This window comes from Macrobrachium nipponense, chromosome 41 (assembly GCF_015104395.2).
Source record: "Macrobrachium nipponense isolate FS-2020 chromosome 41, ASM1510439v2, whole genome shotgun sequence".
Taxonomy (NCBI): domain Eukaryota; kingdom Metazoa; phylum Arthropoda; class Malacostraca; order Decapoda; family Palaemonidae; genus Macrobrachium; species Macrobrachium nipponense.
In genome coordinates this window covers 5,828,423-5,848,422 of record NC_061102.1, presented here as the reverse complement: position 1 = coordinate 5,848,422, position 20,000 = coordinate 5,828,423, and the positions used below count along the sequence as shown (strand labels likewise).

At 34.3% G+C, this 20,000-nt stretch overlaps 1 protein-coding gene across 1 annotated transcript in view; it reads left to right on the top strand.

Annotated features, from left to right (window-relative positions):
- LOC135212471 (uncharacterized) overlaps nt 1–20,000 on the top strand; it is a 253,612-nt gene that overhangs the window by 142,660 nt on the left and 90,952 nt on the right. The window contains 1 exon segment of the mRNA XM_064245925.1: nt 1–405. This exon segment is cut by the window's left edge and continues 148 nt beyond it. Coding sequence (XP_064101995.1) covers nt 183–405 — 223 coding nt within the window. The 5' untranslated portion in view covers nt 1–182.

Below are 20,000 nucleotides of genomic sequence, written 5' to 3'. Positions count from 1 at the left end.
CCACCGGAAGGCTGGAGAACATTGCAGTGTTCGGAATCCATCTGATAAAAGGTTTAAAACCAGCCATTGTTAAAGTTCCTACAAGTGTACGTATATTATATATTATATAAGTGCGGGAGTTAGTAAAGAGAAAATAAGAGTGAAAGCAACAGGATAAAAAGGCCCAGAAAAACCCTACCAAAATGAAATCGCAGCTCATAGAGGAGAAGAGCCCCAAGCCGACGAAGACCTGGACGAAACAGGACAAGAGTTGCGGGCTAGACAAATCCACCAGGAGCGGCCTCAAGGTGACAGTCCTCTGGGTCACCTACGTCCTCATGGGATCCTTCGCCTTCATCTACCTCGAGCAGAGCACCTCCGTCACTTCATCCGAGAAGGACCACCATCACTGGGCCAGATTCAAAGGTAAGGAAAGGAGAGGGGGGAAAGGGGGTCCTTGTGCCAAATTCAGTCATCACAATTGTTATCTAAATACTCAGATTTTACTTTACACATACGTAATTGTATGCATGATTGTATGTTCATCTTCTTTCATGTATGGCAGATTCCATACTCAAATATCCAAAAGTATTTTTCCAAGTTGCAGATTCCATACTCAAATGTGTATATGTATTTTTTCAAGATAGCTTAATTTTCTGTTAATAAAATACTCAATTTCACTTCACCTAGACGTATTTGCGTGTATGAATGTAGACCCATACACACAACAAATAATGGACATTCATACTCCTTCATATGTACGAATGTTTACATATTCAAACATGTGTGTGTGTGTGTGTGTGTGTGTGTTTTCACGTTAGGCTTATTTAGTTGCGAGGTTTTGTGCATAGTCTCTCTAGACGAAGGAAATATATATGGATTATCTTTTTTATACCGTAGAAGAAATACGCTGTTTTTTACTACGCTGGAACATATGTTACTATTGATCAAAACACTAGAAACATTTACTAATGAAGTTAAGAAAAATAGTTAACTAATGGACAAATGAAAAATACTATTTGACTTAATTCTTATAGCGTACTAGAAATACGCTTTTTTTCACTACATTGGAACAACACAAGTTACTAAGGATAAAAACACTAACAAGGTCTACTTATGAAGGTACGAAAAATAGTAAACTAATGGACAAAAGAAAGATATTTGGACGAATTTGGAGACCTTAGAAGAATTCTCCTGTTTTTCACTATGTTAGAACAACATACTTGTTACTAAAGATTAATGCATTGCCAAGATCAAATGATAATGCATTGCCAAGATCAACTTATGTAGCTAGGAAAAAGAGCTAACTGACGGCACTAAATGAGTACTCGGAACTTGTAGCTAGTTGAAAAAAAAACACGCTGTCATGTTCCGCTTAGGCAGATGATAAGGCATATAAAATGGTTCCATGTGCTTATAAGGAGAATAAGCATTATCCCGTCACATTCTGCAATTTCAGCATAAAAAAATAAAAATAAAAAACAAACAGGCAACGGATGATTCCTTGTACTAATATGGAGAACACTAATTTCCCCATCGGGTTTTTCATTACTTTTTTCATGAAAACTTAAAATGTATAAAAAACCTTTAATCTCCTTGACTCGGAAATTAACTTTGTTCCACGAGTTACTTAGGTAAGCTCCGGTATGGTTAAAAGTTAATTCTTTGGAATCTGATATTTTTTGTTAAATCATCAAGCTATTAGCCAAAGCTAAAGCTAGAATTCACTGTAACAAAGTCTGACCTCGTAGCTTCTGTAATAAGTCTCCAGTCTTTATAACAATAATTAAATAAACTTATTTCAGTATACCTAGGATTCATAGCAATGATATTTTCGCGGATTCTGGAGTGAGAAATATGAACTGTTATACTGCTTATCACACCTAACCGTATGTTTTTAATTGTTATTGAAAAATGAGGTATATGAGCAATCGCTCTCTTCTCTCTCTCTCTCTCTCTCTCTCTCTCTGATAATCAAGAGGAAGACCATAATTATAAAAATTTTAGTTCTTAATAATAATAATAATAATAATAATAATAATAATAATAATAATAATAATAATAATAATAATAAAAGAGGAAGACTGTAACAATCAGTTTTAATTCCTACAGTAGTCTTCCTCGCAAAGCCTAAAATGTCACGCCATATTAATTCTAAAGAGAGAGAAAGAAAATAAAGAGGTTCAAGGAGCCCGCCTGGTCAGATCCCCCCCTCCCCAAAAAAAATAGTCCTTGCAACTAATTCCCGTTAGAGCGACAAACAACGACTTGAGTAACAATACTAGAGAAAAACAAATGCTGCTCTCGTTGCGCAATGGTTCAGTTTTCTCCGCTTTCAGTTCACTTCCTGAATTAAGAGGATAGATTTAGATTGCGTTTACTATAGCCCTTTTACATAAGACCAGGACGACTTACGGAGTTATAGGACGAGTCTTCCCCAGCGTCGGCGACTTTCGTAATCGAACTGCAGAGACGGAACGAATTCGCTGAATTAACAGATGTTAATGGGATATATATGTGTGTATATATATATATATATATATATATATATATATATATGTATGTATGTAGTATGTATATGTATATGTATGTATATGTGTATATATATATATATATATATATATATATATATATATATATATATATACATATATATATTATAATTGGGATCTGTTTGCACTTCAAAGCATGTTTGCAGCAAGACCTACTCACCTCTCTCTCTTGCTCTCTCTCTCTCTCTCTCTCTCTCTTCAAGGCCAGAGTACTCAACAATCTTTACCCGCGTCCGGATATCTCTCGAGAGCGCGCGCGTGGGAGAGCATGAATGAAAGCTCCGGATAAATCCGGCCACGTCCGAGAGGAAAAAGATAGTTGAAATGATACAGATAGTGAAAAATGATAGAGAATTTTATCTCGAAGACTCTTCTCTCATTCATATCGTTTTTTTTTTATCTCCTCGTCATCACAGAGAGAGAGAGAGAGAGAGAGAGAGAGAGAGAGAGAGAGAGAGCCTGTCGATCCGACGCTTTGCGATTGTCACGATATAAACGGGGGGTGGAGGGGGCGGTGGATGGAAGAAGAAGTTGCATCACCCGTCGGTGCCACCCACTGCATCTTTTTTTATTTATAAAACATTTTTATCTCGCGTTATCGGTTTAATCTTTGTGATTGGGAGCATCTGACACATATGTTCGTCCAGGATTGATTACGTTTGCGTTAGAATTAGATCAGAAACTGGGATTTAAGCCCAAGGCCAGGCGCTGGGACCTATCTGGTCATTCAACGATGATTACGCGTGTTTTTAGAATAGATCGGAATTTGGGATTTAGGCCCAAGGCCGGGGGATGGGAGCCTATCAGGTCATTCAAAGTTGATTACGTGCGCTGCTCTGAATTTTGGAGGACATTGATATATGTCCGTTTATAATTAGTATTTTCCAAATGTTTTCCCCACGAAGACTTAAAACTGCAGCTTTCACGGGGCTGACCTATATTATTATTATTATCATTATTATTATCATTACACTGCATCTTTCACGGACTGTCCTATATTATTATTATTATTTATTATTATTATTATTATTATTATTATTATTATTATTATTATTATTATTATTATTATTATGTTAAAAAGAATGGTAGAATTAAGCGAGTTGATTTTATATATTGTTTTTTCTATTTTCCTCACAATTCGCTTCTCAGTCTCAGCGATGTTTCTGAGTAACTGGCCAATATTCATATTGGGAGTTTTCAAAAAATTATAAGTGCCAATATAAATATTGGCCAGTTACTCAGAAACATTGCTCAGCCTGAGAAGCGAATTGTAAGGAAAATGAAAAAAAAAACAATTTATAAAATCAACTCGCTTAATTCTGCCATTCTTTTTAACAGCATTTGCATAAAAGAGGGTCTTCTACGAAAATAATAATAAACTGCGTCTTTCACGGGGCTGATCTATATTATTATTGTAATTGTAATAGAAGGAACTATCTTTTCTACCTGGAATAAACGAGGCCATTGGTCTGTATGCAGAAAATTAAAAAATAAAATAAATAAAACATATGGAAATCAAAAATCATATGTGATGATTTATTTATCAATTTTTTTTCTATCTGCATGAGGACATCTTGCACAAACGACCTGTTGTTGCTGTTGTTGCGAAGCCAGGCAGGCGTGTGGCGTTACCCTTGAAGTCTCCACAAGTAAACAAGTTAAAAGAAAAACAAAAGAAAGGAAGAAGAAAAAAAATACAAAATGTCACCAAGGCAATAAACCGACGTTGCTCCAGGAACCTCTTGCTCACTGGATGAAAGGAAAGAACAGAGAACGGGAGATTGTAATCGACCAGAATTGAACTGAATATAAATTTTAGGCCCAAGGACAAGCACTGGGACCTAAGAGGTCATTCAGCACTGAAACGGAAATTGACTGTAAGAGGTTTGAAAGGTGTAACAGGAGGAAAACCTCAAAGCAGTTGCACTATGAGACAATTGTTTGGAGGGGAAAATTAGATGGAAGAAAGCGAACATGAAATGAAGTACAGTAAAAAGAACGAAAGGGGTTACAGCTAGGGGCCAAAAGCACGCTGCAAAGAACCTTAGGTAATGCCTACAGTGCACCGCATGAGGAGCACTGACGGGGAAAACAGACCAGAAGATTGTAACAGAGCACAGAAGACTGTAACACTGTAACAGAACAGACCTACGGGCAAGAGCCCGTGCTAACATAAAGCCAACTCAATCAAAATCAACAATAAAATCCTTCGTATTGCAAATATAACGCTACGATAATTTAAAAAATTCATTCATAACGGAAAATAATATTGCTAAAAATAAATAATATAAATAAAGACAAATTTACGGCCATTGGTAAATAATCATGAATAAAAGTTCCTTCAGTACCTTGGTATTAATAGCTAATGAATTTACAGTACCGGGACTATCCCCGAAAAACATAACAGGTCCTACCATCCTTATAGGGCAGGTCTGTCTGTCTGTCTGTCCGTGCCTGTCAGTGGACAGAAGGTCATAGGTGCTTATACCCCTCTTCCCTTTCCTTTTAGAGTTTAACACTTGTGGCTCTTGGTTTGTTTTGGCTGTGCTGTGCTCGATGCTACATTTCCTTGGTTTTTTTGTGACGCTGTTACTGCGTAGGTTTATACATTTAATTCATTAATTATTGATTTCTTTTATTCAATACTCTTTGACTTAATCTCTCTTTAAAACATCGGCATCATATTCACGGGAGTAAGATATGCCACCTGACGTCGATTAAAATTGTTTTTTAAAGAAAGTTTTCGTTTTGTTAATATTGTTAATAATGAAGAACTATTACTATTACCAACACCATGGACGGATTGCGGATATAGTCATCGAAACGCTATTAAAAAAAAAAAACCTGTTCCATTTGCAAATTAGAAAATGAGAAAGTCTGATTTTCATGCGAGTAACCTTTATTCATCGATAGATAGATAGATAGATAGATCGTTAGTAGATAGATAGATAGATAGATAAACAATCCACGATGACGGAAAAGAATACGAGAAATAAAATGCTTCCAAGACTAAGCGTCACAGAGAGAGAGATAGAGAGAGAGAGAGAGAGAGAGAGAGAGAATTACCATTTACACATTTTAAAGTACACATACACACATACACTTGAAAGTGTTTCATTACACGGAGACACCGTTTTTCGTCGGGCCATTTCCGGTTCTGAACCAGGAAATCTAAGTCACAGGAACCTGTTATACGCTTTTCGATCTGCTTCGAAGACTCTCTCTCTCTCTCTCTCTCTCTCTCTCTCTCTCTCTCTCTCTCTCTCTCTCCAGAGAGACAAAGAGAGACTTTACCCAGTTAATCATGTAACTGCAATGCCAAACCTTTACTTCAAGATTTAAATGACGACATAAGTCGAAGTAGAGAGAGAGAGAGAGAGAGAGAGAGAGAGAGAGAGAGGCAACTCTGAAACCCGACCTCACATTTAAGGCATTTTTCTAATTATGTTACATGTGAGTAGGCGGAAAAAAGGTACTGTGGATAAATACGCAGTAATTACATAATAACAGGAGACGTGTATTCGCACGGAACGACGGCTCTCTCTCTCTCTCTCTCTCTCTCTCTCTCTCTCTCTCTCTCTCTCTCTCTCATATAATAATAAATAGCTGAAAATGTATGACAACGCCTACACGAAAAGCTAGACAATTTATCCAGCCAGTCCAAACACTTATTCATTGACGGGAGAATGAATGAATGAATAAATAAAACAAATTATAAGATAAATAAATAACCTGAAAATATATGAAACCGCCAACACGAAAGACTACACAAATTTATTCAGCAAATTCAAAAACCTTGACCTTTGACCCGTCTAGGCGAGATGGTAAACAACAACATTCCTGAGTTGCAAAATGCAAGAACATTTTGAGATTCCAAAGCAACAAATTGACATGTTTTGGGACGGATGGCGCCCAACCCACCCTACCCCTACCGCCCCCCCCCCCCCCACCAACCCCTACAGGGGGGCAGAGGATGTATGAAAGAAAGGCTTGGCGACACCCCACCTAGCGGCAGATAAGGCGAGAGAGGTGACACTTGTCACCTGGAAGGGGCCACGATGTAAACAAAACGTCGTGTCAACGTGTCTTATTTACCGGGCGTTCGTGACCTGGATGAATGTTTGGCCTGAATTAATTAATGTTCGAGTAAAGACAGATAGGAGAATAAAAGCTAAATAGGTTCCGGGATCTAGCAGAGAGAGAGAGAGAGAGAGAGAGAGAGAGAGAGAGAGAGAGAGAGAGAGAGAGAGAGAGGAATATATTCAATGTATAGAAATGCTCTCTCTCATTTCCATAAAAACATGTTAAAGGACTTGCGAAAAGAGAGAGAGAGAGAGAGAGAGGAATATATCAAGTTTATAAAAATCCTCTCTCTCATTTCCTTTCATTTCAACAAAACATGTTAAAGGACTTGCGGAGATAGAGAGAGAGAGAGAGAGAGAGAGAGAGAGTGAGATTCTGATACCACTCAACCAGAAACTCAAGTGTGAAATACAGGGTGTTCACAAAGTCCCAGTACCATTACAAGTATATTTATTGCTCAGAATGGTACTGGGACTTTATATGGACACCCTGTATGTCCTTCGAAACGAAACGTCACAGGGATTTTGACAGATGACAATACGAACGTATCAGATCTTGCTACTTCCATAACAACAACAGCAGCAACAACGTCCATCAATTCGTCCTGATTCTCCAGCAATGACGCAATCACTTATCTAAGGGTTCTTAAGATTCTTAGACTTGGGCAGATTTACGCAGGATCACGAGATGGACCAAGGGGGGTCATTTCGTACGGATAATATTCGGCCAGTGTCCTATACATCGGGTGCAGGTGAAAAATTTGGGGGAGGGGGATTTTGCGACGGAGATAATTTAAAAGTTATCTCACAGAGAACCGAAATACTAAGAATATTTATTATTATTATTATTATTATTATTATTATTATTATTATTATTATTATTATTATTATTATTATTATTATTATATTATTATTATTATTATTAGGGTAAAAGTTGGGAGTAAATCCACACTAGTATGACTGTTTGATTTGTTATTAAAAATTATATAAAATATATCTGCTGTATATTTTATTTTAAATCACAAAACCAAAACAGAAATACTACTGTGGATTTACTTTCCCATTTTATTGACTCATGTGATTGTGAGTTTTCTTTGTATTATTATTATTATTATATTAATTATTTATTATTATTATTATATATATTATTATTATTATTATTATTTAGTATTATTATAGATAAAATTCTATACAAATTGAATGCAGTTGATGCAGCTGTCACCTTCAATACTACATGTTTAAAATATTATTATTATTATTATTATTATAATTATTATTATATTATTATTATTATTATTATATTATTATTATAATTATTATTATTATTATTATTATTCAGAACACTGGAATAACTGCGACATTTACAATGTATTATTATTATTATTATTACTACTATTCAGAAGACGAACCCTATTCATATGAAACAAGCCCACCACAGGGGCCAATTCAAGCTTCCAAAGAATATGAAGGGGTTCATAATTTGCTTGGACCTAAGAAATAAGCTTTTCATGGAGAGGGAGAAGCTTTGAACTCGTTTCCTGCTTGTTCGATGGCCATTATTTTTTTTTTTTTTTTTCAGTATGCGGGTGGTCTTTTTTTTTTTTTTTTTTTAAATGTACCCATGCATAAAATGGTTTTCGGTAAAGTTTTATGTCCGTTGTTAAGCTGAATATGGAGTTTAAACTCTCTCTCTCTCTCTCTCTGTAACAACAAGGAAGTTATTATTATCAGGTAGACAGGAGGGGAGGATTACAAAAATATTAATAATTATGGATTAACTTTTTACAAAACGCGATAAAAAACAAAACAATAAATTCAGCTATCTTATCTCAAAAATGAGAGCAATTGCATAAGACAGAGGAAAGTTCCCGTAACATTTTACTTGGGCTACTAAAAAGCAAGAGCCCGTGCCAGCATAAGGCTGGGCTTTTAATCTCTCTGCCGACCGCACACAATTAATGGGAAATCACGACGCGACGCAAAACGATGACGCCCAATCAAGAGAAGGGACGCAAACAACCATTTGAAAAGCCATTACGTAAAGGAAGCGACCATCACCCACCCTGACAGAAGCTCCTACTTGAGTGGCTTTTGTTTTTTCCTTTTCCTAGATAGAAGAGGAGATTGTTATAGGATGAGGGCAGATCCATTAAGAATGCATAATGCAACACTCGCAAGCCTTGAACTTTGCAGAGTCTTTTGCAAGAGTGAATAAAAAATAAAAGGGGGAAAAAAATTTACGTTCAACCCAACCAGTGAGTGACCTTTGTCCACCACTATCGGCAGGGAACGAGCGAAGTTCTCGTTGTATATAGTATATATATATATGTACATACATAGCGTTAGGGTGTTGTGGCTTCCGTTTTCTACCCGGCTTCCTGGTCTCCCCACGTCCATCTATGGGTAGGAATTTCCCCAAAAATTGCATAAACGGTTAGAGCCACGTCCTTAAGTTCTGCCTTCCTTCCCCCCACTCCCGCTCCTCAGCCCCGTGGATATCCTTCTGACCGGATTGTTTTTTAACCGCTCGCTTCCGGCCTTGGAGCGGCTGACCTTCAGACAGAGAGAGAGAGAGAGAGAGAGAGAGAGAGAGGAGAGAGAGAGAGAGAGAGAGAGAGATTCTTAACAGCAACCTAGCGTCACAGGAACAGTGGTCATGAACTCGCTGAAAAAAAGGGAGGGTGCTACTATCAAGACACTTCCTTTCGAACATCCGTTAAGTAGCGAAGGATCTCAAAGTTCTGTTCCTTATACGAGAGGGCCAGTTTTTGTAGGACGATGGACGCTGAGGTCAAATGGTAAATTCAGTCCTTTCACCGTTTGGTACTGTGGAAATACGTCTTATTTAGTCCATCTTAAACATTTTTTCTTAACTTTTTAATAACATAAGCTTTTTCTTGAGCCATTTATTCTGACGCGAAGGATGTACATAAAGCAATATACCCTTGACTGAAATAACTATATGATGATTCACTTCTATCCACACTACTCTCCCAGGGCTAACAACTAATCATAACAGAACAAAAACATAAATGTCTGTACACCTGACCTCAGGTCATCCACACAGATATTTGACCTCGTGTTCTCGGATACAAATGCTATATATTGATATACCAAGTCACAAGCAAGCACTGACCACCGTGGGGACAAAGTCATTGCACCCTAAAGATTATGCTTGTAAGCACAGAGGGCACGAAGTCATTGGCCCTATAGATTACGCTTGCAGGAAATATTGCTGCATTTGCACTCGTTACTGCCTGCGAGCAGGTAACGGGATTCAATGCCCTTCAGGTATATATGCTGCCTATGTTAATTGGGAACGCAAATAGCATATTATCCTTATGAGTAGAGAGACTAATGCTTAGATAATTAGGTACCAGGTGCTCGAGCTTGACGGATACTGATTGCTTATTCGTATTCCATAAATACATAACTTCCTGTATCTATAATACTTGGTAACAAAATTGATAGACAAATCAAGGTCACAGTGTACTATTTATGAACGCATACATACATGGGCTGATTGTTCGTACAACTAGACTGCTTGGTAACAAAGGTTACAGACACCTCAAGGTCAGTAAGACCTGTTTATGCATACATACATACATACATACATACATACATACATACATACATACATACATACATACATACATACATTTCTTCATATCAATGGTCCCTGTGGACTTGTTCCATATGAATAGGCTTCATATTTTGAATAATAATAATAATAATAATAATAATAATAATAATAATAATAATAATAATAATAATAATAATAATAATAATAATAATCTGGGAAAAAATGGATAAGTATCAAGATCTAAAGACATAAGAAGGATATGGGATATGCCAGTGGAAATCGTACCCATAATCATATGAGCACTAGGCACGATCCCAAGATCCCTGAAAAGGAATCTAGAAAAACTAGAGGCTGAAGTAGCTCCGGGACTCATGCAGAAGTGTGTGATCCTAGAAACGGCGCACATAGTAAGAAAAGTGATGGACTCCTAAGGAGGCAGGATGCAACCCGGAACCCCACACTATAAATACCACCCAGTCGAATTGGAGGACTGTGATAGAGCAAAAAAAAACCAATAATAATAATAATAGGTTTTATCTTTTGAATAATAATAATAATAATAATAATAATAATAATAATAATAATAATAATAATAATAATAATAATAATAAAGTTAGCACGTATTAAAAAACGCAGACGCCACGACATAAAATATTTATTTTTTCTTAATTCCTTTATCACAGAGGGCTCAGTAAATTTAATCACAGACTTGGCTGATCTTTTAAGTGTCGAAGAAATGGGGTCAGTTATCAGGCGATTCATTGGATGTACGTGAATAAATCATTGGATGTACGTGAATAAATCATTGGATGTACGTGAATAAATCATTGGATGTACGTGAATAAATCACTGGATGTACATGAAGAAATCACTGGATGTACGTGAATAAATCACTGGATGTACGTGAATAAATCATTGGAAGTACGTGAATAAATCATTGGGTGTACGTAAATAAATCATTGGAAGTACGTGAATAAATCAATGGATGTACGTAAATAAATTACTTGATGTACGTGAATAAATCACTGAATGTACATGAAGAAATCCCTGGATGTACGTGAATAAATCACTGGATGTACGTGAATAAATCATTTACTGAATTGCATTATAAATTTTGACTTTCGGAAAAAATTCCGTTAGCATTTTGTTGCATTTTATACAGTAACAAATCTGAGTGTTTTTACGTTACTAGGACAAAAGACTTCGTTTGTATCCTAACATATAATCCTCAACGTAAAATTATCCAGTAAAACATACAGGGCCACTAAATATTCTCACATAAAGACTAAGTTTGACTTTAATGAACACGAAATGTTCAATAAATCATACATTCACGAACTGAGAAATACAAAGTTCTTATTTCATAGTGATGTCAACCTCACCAAACTGGATTATTGCAATTTATATAAACCTAAAAAAGGGTTAGTTTGACCCTTGGAACATAAATACGCCAGGTATCATTTTCTGCATAAACTTCAACTCTGAATATCTTTAATAAACTCATTTGAACTTTGCGAGGACTGTCCGACTAACTGGCGCAGTTCAATAATCGTATATATATATATATATATATATAGATATATATATATATATATATATATATATATATATATATATATATATAAGAAACTCCAGGTATCACTTTCTGCATATATCTCAAATACTCTTAACTATCAATATCTTCCTACACTAATTCAAGCTCCGTAAGGACTGACACATTAACTATCACAGCCCAATAAATATTCACAAATGCATCAAAACAACACCTTATCTCACCTGAGTCTACCTGACCACACTTGAATCACGGTCGTCTGGTCTGGCGTCAAAAAAAAAAAAAAGCTATAAATATATAAAAAAAGCTATAAATATATAAAAAAGTATTTGGCACCCCAACATATGGGCTATGGGTTATTTTTTGGTCAGGGAGTACTTCCGCAACAGATGGGAAGAAGTGTGTCCATACTTTTCTCATTGCTAAATAATACTGAATTATTGAATAAATTTAGCGATTTATTACATAGTTTTTTAAATGGATTAATACTTTTTTGTAATTCCGCATCGGTAACTTACGTAACTCACAGGAAGAAGAATAAAGATAAGTGTATGAGGGTATGCGAGAAATGTGCTGTACATGATTATCATGGCGTGTAGGATATACTACTTAAATGGAAAGGAGCGTTTTGAGTAAAAAAACACTTACATCATTGTACACACACACACACACACACACACACACACACACACACACACACAAACGCATATATATATATTATTATATAATATATATATATATAATAATATATATATATATATATATATATCGATATATATATATATATTATATATATATATATAACAAATCATATATATATATATATATATATATATATATATATATATAACATATATATATATATACATATATATATATATATATATTTATATAGAGAGAGAGAGGCGCTAGTATTCACGTACGTCTTAGCCAATGCGAGATACAAACTTCAAAGATACACTTACAATTCCACTTTCCACTTTAGAAGCTTTTAAAAATTACTGCCAAAAAAGTCACTCCCGGTGGGTCAGTATGGAAATATGCAAAAATACAAAAAAAAATTAATAAATAAAAAATACTTCTGTGACAAAGGAATACAAACAAGTATCACGTTGACTATCACACGCAAGGGGTCTGACTCGTTCTTGAGAGAGAGAGAGAGAGAGAGAGAGAGAGAGAGAGAGAGAGAGAGAGGTGGTTTTGTGAATAACCCAATGGTATATTTATTATTTCATATGTTTTGGAAAACAGAGAGAGAGAGAGAGAGAGAGAGAGGAGAGAGAGAGAGAGAGACGTATTTAAGTACTATGTTTCCTACTTCCGTGCGAGACTGAATCCACTCATGTATAAAAATGAAATGTGATAAGATATATTTTCTAAAATAATATTATATTAACATTTCGTATGAAAACCAATTCTCTTATATAATACATGAAAAAGGAATGTGTAATGCAGATTTATTTCTACAATGAAAAATAATAATCAAGAAAAATTTTATGAATAACAATGACAAATAATAATAATAATAATAATAAAATAATAAATAATATAATAATAATAATAATAATAATAATAATAATAATAATAATAATATTTCGTATGAAAACCAATTCTCTCTTACAAAGCACGTGAAACAGCCTTGACTTGAGACAGGTTGATCGAAGTTGAGTCTGTCATGTATTATGGAAAATTATATGGTTCTGTCGTTACATACATACATGCATGCATACTACATACCTACAAATTACATACATACATACATGGAGAAATAAAGAGAATGCTCGATCAAAAAAACAAACGGAATTCAACTAAACAATAAGTGCAATAAAAAAAAGTAGGTATAAACTATTCATCTCTTAAAAAGAAACAGCATAGGACGCCACGGCTCGCCCTACCAGCAGCACCTACGTCATCGGCTATCATATTTCCCCAAGACGGAAAGCATGGAAAATGGGAAAATCTTGCATGACCTCTCTCTCTCTCTCTCTCTCTCTCTCTCTCTCTCTCTCTCTCTCTGAAACCGAAACAGGCTCGATCAATACTGTACCCGTTGACACCCTTTATAATTCCACCAAAGGCCGCTTCATAGCATATCCCGGAGAAAGTAGTCAGAGAGAGAGAGAGAGAGAGAGAGAGAGAGAGAGAGAGAGAGAGAGAGAGAGAGAGAGAGAGAGAGAGAGAGACCTTTGTATATATCTATCTCACTTCATCTCGTACCTGGTAACACCCTGTGTAATTCCATTAGAGGCCGCTTGACGTCGAGAGAGAGAGAGAGAGAGAGAGAGAGAGTAGAAGGTGACATTTCTCCGTACTGCACTTTCGTAAAGACCAGTAAAGTCCTTTAGACAATGGAAGGTTGATTCTTGCGTTGTTGTATTTATCTCTCTCTTGCGTTGTTGTATTTATCTCTCTCTTGCGTTGTTGTATTGATCTCTCTCTCTCTCTCTCGTTGTAGTAGAAGTCGTAGTAGTAATAGTAGCAGTATTTGCAACGGCTCATAACAATGACGTCAATCAAAGTCTTTTGTTTGAAATAAATTTTATACGAAATAATAATAATAATAATAATAATAATAATAATAATAATAATAATAATAATAATAATAATAATAATAATAATAATAATAATAATAAATAAAGGTGAAGAATTCCACATAGGTAAAGGTTAATATATATATTGGAAATATACATTTCTAATATATACTGGATTTCTTCGCCATTTTAGTGACTCATGCCATTATGAGATTTTTACGCATAATAATAATAATAATAATAATAATAATAATAATAATAATATAATAATAAATAATAATAATAATAATAACTAACCAATGAGAAACAACAGCGCCACACGAAGGCGACAACCATATTGCGTCATATCGTCAGACAAAGCAATATTAATATTCATAATTTGTCAAGATCGATGACGGCCCTCGTATCCTCCATATCTCAAGGAAGAAGAAGAAGAAGAAGAAGAAGAAGAAGAAGAAGAAGAAGAAGAAGAAGAGAAGAAGAACGGAAGGGAAAATCTTCCCTTCTCCTCGGGATGATTGATCTCTCACATTTCCTTAATTCTCCTCCTCCTCTTCTTCTTCTTCTTCTTCTTGCAAAACGCCCGCCGACCTTGCGAGGAGGAGTGCAAGCAATTGCGTGGAAACGGGCCAAACGGGATATTGCGATGTCTGTCGGTACCGTTCGATACCGTTACCTTTCTGGAGGGACGGATTCAATGTTTCTGATGATTCGTATTGTAGCAACAGTGTCATTATTATTATTATTATTATTATTATTATATTATTATTATTATTATTATTATTATTATTATTATTATTATTATTATTAATTTATATCTCCGAAGGCTTGTATTATCGTAAGAGTATCTATAATAAATTAATAATAATAATAATAATAATAATAATAATAAATAATAATAATAATAATAATAATAATAATAATAATAAAATATAATAATATTTATTATTATTATTATTATTATTATTATTATTATTATTATTATTATTATTATTATTTAAGGGAGCCAAACTACTGTAATCATTTTGAAATTAGGCTCGTTAGCCAGTTATGTTTTATATACATATATATAAACATAACACATCCACACACACACATATATATATACCATATACATACACACACATTTATAAAAACATATATAAATACCAGGAAAGTAATGACCTTATAAAACACACTTACTCCTTTGAAAAGGTCACTAGACCGGCAACCTGAATTTACCCAAGGTATATATGTATATATAGGTCACAAGTCCCTTCCTATAATTTGATGATTCATCTGTCCTGAAGGAAAACTCGAAATTTTTCCTTCTTCAGGAGGTCTTGAAAAAAAATAAAATAAAAAAATTCCTTACCAGTGGGCAAAGCAGTAACGGGAGATATCGGTAATGCTAAGTATAACTGGTAAAGGGAATTAACAAGAACTGGAAAAACTTTTGTTTCTTTTATATATAAATATATATATATATATATATATATATATATAATATATATATAATATATATATTCCATTCGTCTTCTTTTCTGTATTTCCCTGTTACCTTCTATTTCGTCTTTCAAACGAGTTCTGTGATATTCTTTGGAAGCTTGAATTTCGAGTCGAGGATCCTTGCATTGGTGGGCTTGTTCCCTATGAATAAGGGTCATCTTCTGAATAATAATAATAATAATAATAATAATAATAATAATAATAATAATAATAATAATAATAATAATAATAATAATAATAATAACCCGACATTCTAAATACCACCCAGTCGAATTGGAGGACTGTGATAGACACAAAAAAAAAAAAAAAAAAAAAAAAAAAAAAAAAAAAATAATAATAATAATATAATAATAATAATAATAATAATAATAATAATAATCAGTTCAGTCTGACTAACAAAGGATGACACCTTCCTCCATGAAACACATTAACAAAAAAAAAAAAAAAAAAAAGAGAACAGTACATATTGAAACATTACATATTGTTGTCAATAAAATAAAAAAATAAAATAATAATGATAACAATTTAGTCTAACTAACAAAGAATGACACCTTCCTCCCTGAAACACATTTATATATAAAAAAACATTACATATTGTTGTTACGAAACGTTGAAATATCAATTTATCCGATATTGCAACGCCGAGTTCCCGGAACTACAGTAGTACAGCAGATGCGTGGATACCCTATCTTAATTACTTCCTTATACTGCAATTTCAAGGCTTCGTTAGCACCTAGTCAGGGAGGGTGATTTGAAAAAAAAAAAAAAAAGGTCGGGGAGGGGGGGGGGGGGGGGGGGGGGAGGTTAAGTGAACGCCTGAAGGGCACGCCCGTTAGTTACCGTGACCTCCAATGATTTGTAAACACGGCAATTGGGGGGTTGTTGCAAAACAGCTGATTGTCTCGTGATCAGTCGAGTGAGCTGTCAGCGATTTCTCTCAAACGGTTGAGAGTACTAAAGTCTTCTTTTTAACAATAATAATAATAATAATAATAATAATAATAATAATAATAATAATAATAATAATAATAATAATAATAATAATAATAATAAACTTTATGTACTTGCATCATTGATGTTCATAATAGTTTAAACTTCTACACAATGAGCTTATAATAACTTATTAAGCAGTAATATTACCAAATTCTTTAATTTAATAATAATAATAATAATAATAATAATAATAATAATAATAATAATAATAATAATAATAATAATAATAATAATAAACTTTATTTAGCTGCATCACTGATGTTCATAGTAGTTTAAAATTCTGTAGAATGAGCTTATGATGACTTATTTAACAGCAATAGTACTAAATTCTTAAGTTCCTTAATAATAATAATAATAATAATAATAATAATAATAATAATAATAATAATAATAATAATAGGTCACTGTCATCATAGAAGATATCATCTTGTAAAGAGGTTTTGTAGTAGTACTTAAATCTTCTATATCCTGATAATAATAATAATAATAATAATAATAATAATAATAATAATAATAATAATAATAATAATAATAATAAATTTAGATTTCAATCAGATGCATCACAGATATTCACACGAGATGACGATCTACTACAACACTTATCTCTCAAGAGTTCTCGACCTTGTAATGATTGGCAAGAGATTAAGGTGACCCACTTAATGGCAACAGAAAGGATATATATCTTTTAAATATAATATATATAATATGTATATATATATATATATATATATATATACATATATATTATTATTATTATTATTATTATTATTATTATTATTATTATTATTATTATTGTTATTACTATTATTTTTCAGGGACCACTGAGCTTCCAAAGAATATGGTTTTTTTTATTATTATTATTATTATTATTATTATTATTATTATTATTATTATTATTATTATTCAGAAGATGAACCCTGTCCATATGGAACAAGCCCATCAAAGGGGCCACTGACTTGAAATTCAAGCTTTCAAAGAAATATTATGGAAATAATGAAACAAGAGATTACTTATCGAAAAAGAAAAAAAAATAACAAATTAGCAGATAAATTTATATATTTTCTACTTATATACATATGTATATATATACATACACGCTGTACTACTTCATTAACAAAACGACGCTTTGAACGAGGTCTGGTACAGTCGACGAAGAAAGTAAGAGGTGGTAAAAATACGCTAGCTAAGTCGCAGTCAGCTGGCAATCGGACAATGGGGCAGCAGCTCTCGCAGCTATAATAGTAACAGTGGCCGCAAATCCCGCTCCGTCTTCACCCCAGGTGGTCTTGTGTTGTAAATAGTAGGTCCTTGGGCTTAATAGATATGTTACGTCTCTCTCTCTCTCTCTCTCTCTCTCTCTCTCTCTCTCTCTCTCTCTCTCTTATAGTCTTCGCTAGTTCGTCTTGATAAAATAGCAATCTCTGATGCTGTATTAAATTGGTAGACGTAAATAAATTTTGCTTTTTTTAAGATTTTTTTTTTTTTTTTTTTTTTTGTAGTATTTAATCATTCTTATATAAAGTTTTTCTAGAGAAAAAAATGTCAACATCGGCCGTAACTGACCGTTGTCACTTACGTTACAAAGACCCATAATCACCGGAAAATCCTCAAGTACTAACCCCCCCCCCCCCTCCCTCCACAAAAAAAAAATCATATGCGTTACGTAAACGTGAAAAGGCTAAATGCGACCACACGAAGCACAAACGGCGCCAAATCTCACACACACACACACACACACCACACACACACACCTACACACACAGACAGACGCACACACGTGTCCCAGTTTGACAGATCGTAAACGCGAAGAGAATCAGCTGATTAACGTCAAAATGGATTGAAACGCAGGTCGACACGACGCAGTTTAGTCTTACAATAATTAATTAAAAAAAATAAACCTCTTGATGTTAAGTGCGAGGCATTAAAAGAGTCCAATAATGCATTCGCTACTGGTCAAACTGCATTTGTGACGAGCAAAAAAAAAAAAAAAAAAACAAAAAAAAAAAAAAAAAAAAAAAAAAAAAAAGATAAAAAAAACGAAGCATTCACCATCAAGCTGACTTAACTCGTTTTATAAACAGCGGGAGGTTGGTATGTTAACCAGCTAAGACTTGGAAGAGAGAGAGAGAGAGAGAGAGAGAGAAGAGAGAGAGAGATGTACACCCCTGATAAATATATCCTGAATTGTTCAAGATATTATGTCATACTTGCATACGTCCAGGTGTCAAGGCACAAAGATATGTTAACTGAATAAATACGTTTGATTTAATTCGTGTTGCTCTGATATGCAAATACGTAACAATTTACATAAAATAAGGGGAGATAAAATGATTTGTCGAAATTTACCGAAAAATAAATATGAATATATAGAACGTAGAATTTCTCTCACCAGAAATACACATCTCTGACCCCTCAATGGAATGCCCGAGAATCGGACTCGCGACCAACGAGGTTTGGAGGCAAAGACCATACCAACCACGCCACTGATGCGCTCAAATGGTTGAGTGAAACAGACTTAATTAGTAAATAAATACACAAAGTAGTCGTAAGGTTCAATAGCCACCGTAGTCACAAGGTTATTGCTAATTATGATACTGACGTCTACGATTTTAACAGAACTACTTTGAATGAAGATAGGCTTCGTGAGAAAGAAAAAAAACTGCATGGGAAAATGCCCAGGAAAAGCTATATAACGTAACTCGAATGATGAAACCTCTTGGTAATGTTCCACTTAATTGTTGCATTTCCTACATCAATCCCGAGAAAAAAAACCATGACGAAGACGACGATGCATGTACATGAATACCATTAACAAAATCTACCCTACCTCATGTCTATTTGTGCACAATGGCATCAGTTCTGCAAACGGAAATGAGGAAAGAACGCCTCCCTGAAAATCTGCAGAAGAACCGTATTACGGTTTCTCTCTCACTAACGCAGCGGAAATTTGGACATGTCCTATTTCAGGTTTTTTTTTTTTTCCGAATTTAATGACTTCTGATAACTTCGCCTAATAGAAGCGGACAAAAGAGACGGGTATGTTCAGTGCTCACAAATGTGCTTGTTTACATCAGAGAGGTTATAGGATTGAGGGAGGGGGTTGGGGTGAAGGCGGGAGAAGGGTAAGGGAATGGAAGTGTGGGGTGGGGGACGGTTTGGAAAACTCGCTGTGAATATCAGCAGCAGCCTGGCTTATTGTTTACACCAAGAGAGGTTATAAGATGAGGGAGGGGGTAGGGG